Consider the following 12,552-nt stretch of genomic DNA (forward strand, 5'->3'; position numbering starts at 1 on the left):
ATCCCCTCGGTGCTGCTACGGGGAATCCCTCGTCCCGCATTTGTTGTCTCCTTGGCAGGTACCATTCCCCGTCCGGTCCTCTTTCTCTTTTGTTGCACCGTGCTTTGTTCTTGCTGCGGTGTCTCCCCACTGTGTTTTGGGGACTCCCCTTGCGCTGCACCGCCAGCGCCGCCATTTCTGCCCCGAACCATGTACGCATCTGTTGCCTGTCGAGTGTCACGGACCACTTTGCTTGCATTCTCGGTGTGTTTTTACATCCTACGTCGTCCTCCCGTGGTTCTGCAACCCCGCACTACTTTTCTCGACTGCACTGCTTCAGTCATGGTGTTTGTTTCCCGCTGTGCAATTGTTACTTCATGCTTCATAGCTTCTTTTGTCCCTACCGTTGTCGATCGCTACCCTTTCCCTTCACTTGTCTTGCGGGACACTCCTATTTCCTTTGTGGAACCCCATACGCATGCGTTGCGCAGCTGCCGCCTAGTGTTTTTCGGATGGGCGACTTTGGTGTTCCTTTTGACTTCGTTTGTTCCGCCTTTCTATCTTCACTGGTACTGGCTGTACAGAGGTGTGAAGTTCATTTTCACACGTTTTCGGCGTTGTCTAGCTCCTCACGGAGGCATCTCTCGGCAAAGTGGAAGTGGAACTTTCGTCTCTATTTCATGGGAGGTATCTGTGGCTTTCGTTTGTACTATACCTTTAGAATCACCCTGTATATTGGACAAGGACTACCACAGGGAAGTCCTCTTAGCCCATTATTATTTAATGTTTATTTATCAGATATTAAAACAATAATAGATTCCCCATTTCAGTTTCTACAATATGCTGATGATGTATGTATATATTTAGACTCAAGCAATCACTTAAAAGATTTTTCAATGTTTGAATATAAATTAATAGAATTTAACGAATGGTTAAAGCAGAAAAAATTATCAATATCTTTAGAAAAGTCCAAAATAGTAGTATTTAAGCATAAGGGTCTTCAAAATATTTTCAACATTATTCCTAGGAGATTACAAATTCCAATTGTTTCACAAGTAAAATATCTAGGTGTATACTTTGATGCTTCGTTATCATGGCAGTATCAAATAAATATGATGAAAAATAGATCCGATAAAATATTTCATTTATTTAAAGCTATGGCGAATATAAAATGGGGAGCACATCCTACCAGCATGCTTATGTTTTATAAGAATTATTATCGAGCAGTATTAGATTATGGATTAATGGTCTTGTGTAATCTTCCAGTAACAAAACTTTCTCCACTAGAAGTCCAGCAACGAAAAATTCTAAAAAAATGTTTGGGATTAATGAACAGTTCTCCTAATGTAGTGGTATATATGGAGTCAGTAGAATGTTCGGTTTCTGTGAGGATAAAGTTAATCTCTATAAAAATGTTATTTAAAATTCAACATTCACCATGGCATCCTTTCAATGATGTTTTATTAAATCTTTTAGAGCTGCATGATTCAGGAATAACCAATGATAAATCAGCTACGCTTTGGGTACAACTATTTAGTAAATATCATCATGAATGTAGTCAAGTACTCATAGCAAGAACATTGCCAGTGTACTCGTTAGAATTTCCCACACAACCAATTCAAAAAATATATTTCCCGAAATATAATCATACAGCTGAGTTTAGAGAATCTTGGGAAGACTTTTATCACATATATACAGATGGGTCTAAAACTGAAAGTGGAGTAGGAGCAGCTCTTTATGATACTGAAAGAAATATATAAAAAATGTTTAGGTTACCAGTGGAGGCATCCATATTTACAGAAGAAATATATGCGGTATATCAAGCTTTGATTTATATTGGTACAGTTCCTGAACAGAAATTTCTAATACTAGTTGATTCCCTAAGTGTTTTACAAGCAATACAATCTAGTTATAAAAACTTATTTAAAATATCACCATATGTCATCAATTGTATTCGTGCAAATAATAGCTTAATAAGCAATGGAAAAGTAATTCATTATGTGTGGGTAAAATCACACATTAATATTTACGGAAATGAACAAGCAGACAGATATGTAAAACAAGCTGCTCAATTGAATGAAACAATCCAGTTACCATTGCATTACACAGATCTTTTGCCGAGGGTTAAGAAGAAAATTTTTGAAGAATGGAACTTATGGTGTAATAATTCATTACAAAGTGTTGGTGAAAGTTATCGTCCTTATGTTGATTACACTAGGAAAAAACCTTGGTTTTATAATTGTAAAGGTTCAAGAAATGCAATTGTTTTAATAAATAGACTAAGAAGTGGTCACGCGAGAACATATCATCATTTATTTAAAATACACATTTTGAAATCTCCGAATTGTGACTGTGGTGATTTAAGGGGTGATGTTCATCATATTATTTTGGAATGTCCAATTCACTCAGAGAAAAGAAAGACCTTATATAAAACTTTGTCAAAAATTAATGTTCCTTTCCCCATTAATATGACTTCAATGTTGTATGCTCCAGATGTTAGAATTGGATATTTTATACTTGCTTTTTTGAGAAAAGCTGATATAAAATTATAATATATTTTTGTTACTGAATGAGTTAATGTAGTTATATAAAATTGTATTTAAGAGCGTTTATGAACTTTGTTTTGTAAAATTTATATCTTATGTACTTATAATGTATGCTGGGCATAAACAGCCACCTGTAAGCTGTAAGTCCAATAAATCTTAGTTGAGTTGAGTTGATTAATGGAAGTGCATGAGAGAAAAATTGTGCTGTTACTGTGATATTTTTGTGAGTTTCGTTATGAGCCTACAACTTTGGTTCTTATTAAATTGCATAATCAAGATAAATAGATTCTGAATTCATATGTTAAAACTTAAGTTCTGTGTTTTTGTTTCTATTTACTGCAAATCTTAATGTTTTCCCGTGCCCTGGAAGGTATCATGTGTATACCAATATACAGTCTCATGTTGCTCATTCTCAATTTGTATTGAGATAAATATATCCTAATGGCTATTAATATCCTCTGGTTGAACCTGGCACGACCGTCTCAAATATAACAGAGCCAATAATAAAAGTTAAACTAGCATAGGCCCCGAATTATTGCTTATCTTCTAGCTTATAGGAAATACCTACAACTTATTCATAATTTAGTTAAGTTCACCTATTTCCACTGCTTATACAGGTACTTGCCTCATACTGAACATAGGCTTACCTTTCCACTGATCATATTTTTCGTTAGGTACAACGCTGAATGTACTGGCTATGCGGCAGTCTGTGTTTGAAAAATAATAGATTGATTCTTAAATGCACTTCCTCTACAAATTCGGATCACTTTATTCTATATTGAACGACAAGTCATAAATTATTCCCACAGCTTTGTGTCTATGCCAGAACAAAACATGCGGGTCAGCAAGAATGCGTAATGGCGTCTCTCTTCTTCTTCTTCAAAAGTGCTGATTCATGGTACGGATACGTAATGCTCGACTGGATATGCGCAAGGTGTAATGAGAAAGTGATGTTAACAGCTGGAGGAGAAAGCGCCAAGTGTATGCTTACACGACTTCTCTAAGACTGACGTAATTTGTAAAGAGCCGTCAGATTGCAGCAAAAGCCTAGGCTAACATATAACATATGATCGGGGCATCTATTGGCCAAAATGACAACTGCTAGTAACATTCTGATATAAGATTCATTTTATAACGTAACGTTACGTAAAGAATAGTACGCAACGTTACACTACCACGCTACAGCAATTTATTCATACAATCCAAGGAATTCAAATCTCTGGAAATATTTTCTGATTACACTTTTCTCATCTTCATTGGTTTGTGTTTGTATTTTTATTTTACGTTGGTTTTCTGTCACTCTTGACATATGGTGATGATGAAGATGAGCGATCAAAGATGAAATGAATAATGCAGAACTCATCTAGAACACCCATGCATAGGCCGGGACTTTGATCTTTTATGACTTCTTCTAAATCTTCACTCAAACACTTGTCAACCGTACCTTAAGCTTATATAACACAACAACGCTAGAGGCGACATAGTACGCAAATAGCAACCGAATTCCTGAGCTGATGCATATTTATGAATCGATCCAAATGCAATCCATTTATTGTACACTGTATTGTGTTTCCATTGTCATGGATTCTGTGTTTTTTTTATATGATTAAGTACACAGTCGAACTCTAAGCGCAATATAATTATTCATAGTATCTTTATTTACTTTAGTCTCGTTATGTAGTAATTTCTCTATTGCGGATATTAGAATATGTAAACATCTGAATAATCATAATGTATGTGTTGTGAGAGCAATGTAAGCGCTCGAAACATTGGACGCTAACATCGAATTTACCTGGTTGGTAATTCGATAATACTTGTTCGAATCACGTCACCAAGAACGCTAGAATCCCCACTTTTGATAGGTGGGAATGTCTTGCGGAGGGAATAGAGGGATTAGGTGAGTCTTTTCATAAATGTACAGCCGGACCCTGTGGCTGAGTGGTTAGCACATCGCGCTGCGGCGCCAAGGGTCTCGGGTTCGAATCCCGCTCGGGTTTGGTTGTTTGTGAATGTCCATTCATCAATTTCATCATTTCATCACTCATCCGCATCTTCGCAAATTAGCCAAGAGGCACAAAACGCGAAGTAAAATAAACTAAATCAATCAATCAATCAATCATAAATGTACACTAAGTAAATGTTACCTACATGATCAAATTTAATAAATCACAAAATAAAAATATTCGTAATTTCAAGATTTATTGTTGCTTAATACATTCACAAGTAATAATTCAAATAAAATATACCATTAAAATATTATGTATAATATAGACTTGATCATATAATGCACTATAGAGTCCTGTATGGGATCACTTCCGTACACTCGTAATCATTCGAGTCCTCCACCCTCGAGCGTATAGCAATCGTATTTACAGATCGAAACGGAAAATGTGAATCGATGATCTTTGTGGGTATTTATCGAATTGATAAAAGAACGACAATTTTTACGAATTTTATAAAGGGTTTTCCAATAAGAATGATATGATTTTGAAATGATCTGGCAACTACAGATTCAAATGTTATAACTGTCATTTGTTGTCATTTGTGTTTAGTGTTCTGTGACAATTCATCATTGCTAATTACACGCTTCAAGAACGTTTGGTTATTGTCCAAAAAAATTATTAAAATAGACGCTCTATTGAACGTGAAACGGATCATAATTTTGGGCAAAAAATTATCTTCTCAGATGAAGCTCATTTCTCGTTAAGTAGATATGTTAAACAAAATTGTCGTTTTTGGTGTGAACAAAATCCACACGAGATTCACGAGAAGCTCTGGCATCCGCAAAAGGTCACACTGTATGGTGTGGTTTATGGCATGGTGGCATCATCGGACCATTTTTTTTTCCAGAACGAGGTACGAGATGCAGTTACAGTGACTGATGAGCGTTACCGAGTTAACAGATTTTTTGTGGCCAAATTTAGATGAAATTCATTTCGAGGACATGTGGTTCCAACAAGACGGTGCCTCATGTCACACTGCTAATGCCACTATCGACGTATTGTAAGAACAGTTTGGTGAAAGGATAATTTCAAGAAATGGAAATGTTAGTTGGCCTCCAAGAAGTTGTGATTTAACTCCTTTAGATTGCTTTTTGTGGGGTTATTTGAAGTCTATAGTCTATGCGAACAGACCACGAACCCTTGATACATTAAGATTGAACATCGAACGCTGCATTCGTGAAATTAGGACCGAGTTATTACACAAAGTCATCGAAAATTGGGTTCATCGAATTCACTCGTATGCACGAAGTCTACGTGGACACTTAAATGATGTGTTATTCAAAACATAATGTAATAAACTATGCTTCAAAATAATATAAAAAGTTTGGTTGTAAAGTGCAACACACATATCTTTGCCGTTCCGCACATACCAATTTTCGTTTCGTCTCCTTCTCTCTTAGCATCACGTGTTCTACACTGCTCGCCAACCTTCGCTATTGTTGCCATATTGTCATTCCATTCCTGGACACACTCGCGGAAACATAATTGAAAACAATTGAATAGCGATCCAGCTTGCGGTTCACACCGTTCGGCAGGGACGGTAATGTGGCAATATAGCATGACGAAGTGGTTGCTCCTTTTATGCAATGCATATTCATTGGCTAGCTAGTAACTAGTTTTGCCAACTGTAATAATGAAGCACTATTTCTGTCACGGAAGGGGAAAGGCAGGTAAAGTGACGGTGAGTTTTGTTGGATTGGAAGCATCATATTTTTATTTTATACTAAGTATTTGACCGGTTTGACGTTGTGTGCGTGTATTGCGTGTGTGTATGTGAAAGTGTGTGTTTGTTGATGAACGGTAAATTCCATAATGCCTCCAGTTCTGTCAAAGTTGAAATCAAAAACCTTGCATAACCAAGCTCGGGAAATTCACAAATTGTTCAAATTTCATAATTTTTTAATTGTTCAAAATAAATAAATTATGTGGCTCCATGAGCATTTCAACTCTTGGCTCCGGCACATGTTCTTGTAGAAATTGCATAGAGGAGGCTGTCCTTTTTTCTGCTTAATGCGATGCATATTGTTTTCTTTGTTAAAATTGCCATACTTTGATGGGTGACAAGTACATAGAAAAAAAAAAGCCGCGCAGGTTATCGTCTAGTGGCAGTATATGTACTTGTTATTGTTGTGGAAGCCGGCATCGTTTGTAAATGTACAACAAAGGCAACCGACTGTCACCGATCACAGAGAGGCAATAATACTGCTTGAGGAGGAGTGTTGTGGTCAAATTGTCGCGGTTTAACACGTTCGCATGTTATTAGTTCTTTAAGCAGTGGTAGTGTCGATCGTGTATTATCTGTCGTTGCAGTTCCGTACCAGTGTAGACAGGTTTTGGGAGTGAACAGTTAGAACGCCACCAGTGCATTAATGCAATGGAAAATAATAAAGTAGTTATTTTGTTTGAAATCAACCAAATAAGAAATCACTATGAAGAAGTCTTCTTTGCAGCATTTTTGGTAAGTTTACGTATGTGTTAGTCCATATTGCGAATTTTTAGTCCATATGTATGTAGCTACATACAAAGCCACTTGTTAGTACATATTAATCCTAGTCCTGGTATAATGCATGACGTTTAAAACTCAACGTTAGATAGACCTGAATTCTCTAATTTTCTTGTTGTACGTAACAGCTGTGCATCGGCGCACTGCAGCGATTTTTCTATCTGCTCCATTAGGAACACTGCTTCTTGAGTTGTGTCGCGCATCGCACGGCAGAAATATATGTGTTGGACTTTATCTAAAATAGTTTTTATTTTATTTCATTCTAAAATCATATCGTTCTTATTGGAAAACCCTATACATTACAGACGATTTATGGGGTTAATTATTCCATATTCATAAAAAAGTGTTTTATTTTTATTTTTTATTAAGAGATGCACTGGCAACATTGGTCATGTCAGAGTATAGTACCAGGCATGCCTGACATATGGCTATGTCGTTCAACCAATTTGCAGATGAAATAAAAGATATGTTACACGCAGAGAACAGGAATGGATCGTTATAAAGTATGTCGATAGGTGGCAATGTCTGCCCTGACGGTTTAGAATGGCAATGCAATCCAAATAAACCACTTTTCTTGCACGTACAGGATAAAGTGACAAAGTTGTGTGAATAAACAACACGGAAGATTAAAGATGAACGGTTCGAAATTTGTTTTCAGGCAAACATACCACGTGCTGTAATTTCACATGAATACCCGTTCCAAAGAGGCCAATTGTAACATGCTAACATATTACACGCATGCACGTGGTTGCTAAATATACTAATTTACTCCCTCAAATGACCACATACGTATCACGCATCGAGGGTATTTGGATACTTTGTTTTGAGTGTCACGTTGCACAGTTATCTTTAGAGTTTAATATACGGGTATACTGTACGAGGCGCACCAACCCTACTTGTAATGAGGTGAGTTCATTAACTTTTTCTAGTGACATCGTTTAGGTACCACCAGATAATGGAGGCTCCAACAGAAAATTGCAAGTCCTTGAAGGACGGTGGTTAAAATAAGATACCACTTTCAACATATTTGTTTTTTTTGTTGTGCGGATTTTTTTCCAACTATTCTATATTTCAAGAAGTTTGGCAATTTTGATCCATGTTCCGCCCCATTCCTGCAGTCGTTGTATTCCACTATATAATAAGTGTATGTTCATATGAAACATCATATTAAGATTTTTCCCTTTGTGGGGCGAGGGTTATAAACACGACCACCCATTTCTGCCGAAACTGTCTGAAATTGTTTCAAAATTTTTATATTTTATTAGGTGCAATATCACAGAAAAACATAGAATTAATGTCAAGCAAATTTTGAAGAGTTGCCCCTCAAACGGGGGAGGAATAGAAAAAATTGCCATTGGGAAGGTGTTTTGACGCCGTCTCGACGTGTTATCACAGGAGCGTCGTTTAACGAGGAGAGAAGAGATGAAATTCAAAGATGCGGTGAAGGAGACGAGATTGAGTAAAGATGCCAGAAACAATAAGGAGAGAAATCATGGTGTACTACGACGTAAAGGTTCCCAATATAATTAATGTAGACCTATATCACGTTGATATTTATATATAATGATATAGGTAAGAAATTTTATTGGTTGTAATTTAAAATTATTAATAAATAAGTAATAACAATTAAGTTAAAACTGTACCATCCTTGGTGTGTATTAATTTGAACTCCACCCATTATTCTGTAGACATACGGACATGGAGGATATCAAGGCATTTAGACAGAAAACTAGAGAGAAAACAGAAACAAATGATCAAGAGATGAGGAAGTAAACAGCACAAAGAAACAACAAAAATATGAGACGACGATCGAAAGCTGGAAGACAGTAGAGAACAAAATGAGGTAGAGTTACAAAATTTAAGGGTAGAATAAGTACCTAGGCAATTTGGGCACCCATACACAATGTGGTAAACAAAATTCAAATCCAAGTGCGTATATTAGTTATTTTCTCGCACACATCTGGTTAAATTGAGGGTAATAATGACGTCAAAAATAATGCCTTTAACGCTCTCCATTTTTGTCTACTTTTTTGGGATTGAGATAACGTGCCACCATACAAGTATATCAGTTTATGTAAACAGGAATATATATACATAACTGCCGCGGTGTTTACGTATGAGCGGGTATGTGTAACATTTGTTGATGAACCAGATGATAGTCAGATGGTCGAGTTCTTTTTTACTTTAATTTTTGATTTTGTAAAATGTTATGAACAGCTTTTGATTATGCGTTGGTCGCCCCAAACATCTTGGCAGACTTCTCGATGACGTAATGGTAACTCCGTCACCTTGTAATCAAAGGGTTTCGAGTTTGACCTCCGGTGGAAGCACATGATTCTGATTCCACTTTAAATTGTAGGTTCAGTCCAGATTAGTCAACCTAAGCATAAAGTAGACTTAAATTTTGAAGATTTTGTCCTTTATAGATGACCCCAAAATGGGAGGGTTGTGTAAGAAACAAGACATGGGTTAGCACCCTAGCTCCTCTAGGTTTCTTTCTTTCTATTGTATGTTTTCTCTTTTTCATTTTTCAGTTAGCAATTAATTGTCGTCGCACGTTTAGGAGAGGGGGTGGGGTGTATTCAGTGGCATGTCCCGAGTGAGATGTTTATAATAATGTTTTGGTCCAGATATTCTAAAATAGAAAAGCTGATAAGTGAGAAGACGGCAAAACATAGCACTAACTAATAAAGAACCGGTACTCCCTACTGTCATGCCATCTTTACTAAGTTCCTTGTAAAACGCTGTCAGTATCATTCTCGTTATGTCTCAAACTTGGAACTTTGTCCATGTATCTCATAATATACCAGAGTGCTTGTAGAACTCTCATAGGTCCTACAAGATAAACAATGAAGGATATCAACGTATTGATATTTGTGCTCAATTCAATATCATCTAGAATCTACAAGCTGTTGAGGAATTGTCATAAAAGTAATTCTAATATTGATCTACGATATTGTACAGGATACTGCGAACTGTTTTCAGTTAAAAGAAATGGCGATCAATAAGCTCTGTCTTGATCAATAGGAGAAATCATTTATTATTAATGGACCGACGACGTAATTTCTATCTTTGTTAATGATATATACAGAAACAAATATCGTCAACACTTGATGATATGTTTCCTAATGCTGTGAACAGAACACAATCACTCAGTGTAGCAGCAGTCTTTGTTGGTTCAGTGCATGAATAGTCTGCATCATAGGTCTAATCAACAAACCTCCACTTGCTATACTTCCTTTAAGAATATGTAAGTATTAACTATTACATTTGCATTAAAAACTTTATTGCTGACAAAATGCTCTCGTACTTTCGTTTTATATGTATCAGTAACAACATTGTTTATAATTATTCGCTGTAGATGGAATTGCAAAGTCTCATACGTATTAATGACCACAAATTCTCATCTATACAGTCCTCGCTACAAACTTCCTTGTCTTTGCGAATTTGGAACAAGGGTTCGATACGCAGTGGAGGCTCATAGTGGTTCGGACTCCACTTTAAACTGTAGATCGAGTCCTGATTAGCATATCTGTACATACGGTGGACTTAAAACTCTTTGTAAATTTGGATTCAGTCTGTCACTCCACGCCAGTTACGTTTTCATGACCCCCATCCAATCGTTTTCTTGCAACTGACATAATCGTTTGTAATATTTATAAGAAAAGAACCTCGTCACATAGTGGATATGTGAAGGACCCTGGAATGGAAGGAGGCAGAGTAGATTTACAAACCTTTTAAACGAGTAACTGCACTCATCAAAAAGAGTTAAGCACATACCAGATTCTGTTGTGTTGAGGTGGAACCGATAGCATTTTATTTCATGTGAAACTCAGAATAGTAAATACAACGAAAACGTACACTTCTCGGTAACTTGAGACCCAGTATGAAAAAAAAAAAACACTCCGTATGTGACTAAACCAAACAAAGTAAGGAACCTCCTCAGTTAGAACATCACAATTGAAATACAGTTTTAAAGACAGTTCCACATGAGTCAATAACGTGTTGGTTATTGACGGGGCATGCTCTGTACCAAATCATTGAACATTTCTTGAGGCAAACGGTCCCACTCCTCGATGGCAGCATCTTGTAGGGTATGAATCGTTAGTGGTGGATGTTGACAGTTGGAAATTGCTCTTTTAAGGAAGCTCCACGCATGCTCTATGAAGTTCATGTCTGGGGAAAACGCTGGACAGTCCATTCTGCGGATCCAGCGTCCCTCCAGGTATCCATTCACAGCTGTTGCACGATGTGGACGAGCGTTATCGTCCTGTAGAGTAAACCCATCTCCCACAGTCTCTGCAAAACCACGTACTATGGGTCGGAGAATGTTGTGTTCGTACACTGCGGCCGTCATGTTTCCTTGAATGTGAACCAGTGGTGTACGGCGGCCGCACATGATACCTGCCCAGAATGGTGCTGAACCTTCAAGCTGTTGGTAACGTTCTACTGATAATGATTCATTGTAACGTTTATCTCGTGCCCTCCATATGCGCACAGAGTTGTTATCAGGGTGTAAACCCATTCGCACTTCATCGGTGAACAACGTTCTGGACCATTGACCTCGTGTCCACGTCTGATGTGCTCTAGCCCATCGAACGCGAGCCACCCTGTGATGTCGTCGTAGTGGACGAGTCTTGAGGTGTCTTCCAGAATGCAGTCTTCCATCATGGAGTCTATTGCGCACAGTTTGGGTACTTACATTAACTCCTGCGGCGTCTCGAAGCTGCTGTTGTTTTGCCCGCGCGATGAATGTGTGACTTGGAAATTTTTTCACGACCTGAAGATAACACTTTGATTCACATGAACAATGTTGGCAACGTCAACTTGTCTCATGTTCTGTTCCGTCAACGTGATGATTTTGATGCGATCTGCCATAGACGCAGTTTGACGAGGCATTTTCGTGCACATAGACAAGGTTCCTCGGACGAGAGAGACACTGACACCGGTCCTTGAACGTCACCTCAGCTCTAGCGTACTGGATGTGTTGCACAGTCGTGAGTCGAATGCCCCTACTTGTGCAGAAGAAGAAGAAGAAGAAGGCAGGGTTGCCATGATTGAAACATGATTTGAAACACGTACCAACTATCTAAACATAAATGAAACATCAAAATTCGGCATTGGTGGGTAAACTGCAAATATGCTTAACTTTTTTTGATGAGCGTATATGCGGCGGATGAATTTTCGGATTTGAGACTGTTGCCAACTCGTTGCATTTCCACTGGGTCAGTGGACTATTATACAGGCTGAGATTCAAGCTTCGTACTTAGGCTAGTTGTTCAGGTTTCATCTGTTACAAATGTTTCTTCTGTCATTGTTTGCGATTATAAATTCATATTGTTGTACAGTCACGGACTCTTCTGGGTCACTTCTTTACAAGCGTGAGGCATGGGCGGAGCCAGCGGAGGGGCAAGATGGTATCCCTCCACCTGAAAATTTGGTTGCCATACATTTTGTGTGATGACAAAGGTTTCAATACCGCTTCAATGATTTTGATTGCCCATTTGAATGACAGTTTATT

At 37.7% G+C, this 12,552-nt stretch overlaps 1 protein-coding gene and 1 long non-coding RNA gene across 2 annotated transcripts in view; one reads left to right on the plus strand and one right to left on the minus strand.

Moving 5' to 3' along the window:
• LOC145979482 (uncharacterized) overlaps positions 1-11,388 on the minus strand; it is a 41,099-nt gene extending 29,711 nt beyond the window's left edge. Inside the window, exon 1 of the mRNA XM_083112405.1 lies at positions 11,065-11,388. Coding sequence (XP_082968531.1) covers positions 11,065-11,388 — 324 coding nt within the window. The remainder of the gene's footprint in view (positions 1-11,064) is intronic.
• LOC145988949 (uncharacterized) overlaps positions 1-12,552 on the plus strand; it is a 436,658-nt gene that overhangs the window by 159,887 nt on the left and 264,219 nt on the right. The window lies entirely within an intron of this gene.

Source organism: Lepisma saccharinum, chromosome 1 (genome assembly GCF_977018435.1).
Source record: "Lepisma saccharinum chromosome 1, izLepSacc3.1, whole genome shotgun sequence".
NCBI classification, from domain to species: Eukaryota; Metazoa; Arthropoda; class Insecta; order Zygentoma; family Lepismatidae; genus Lepisma; species Lepisma saccharinum.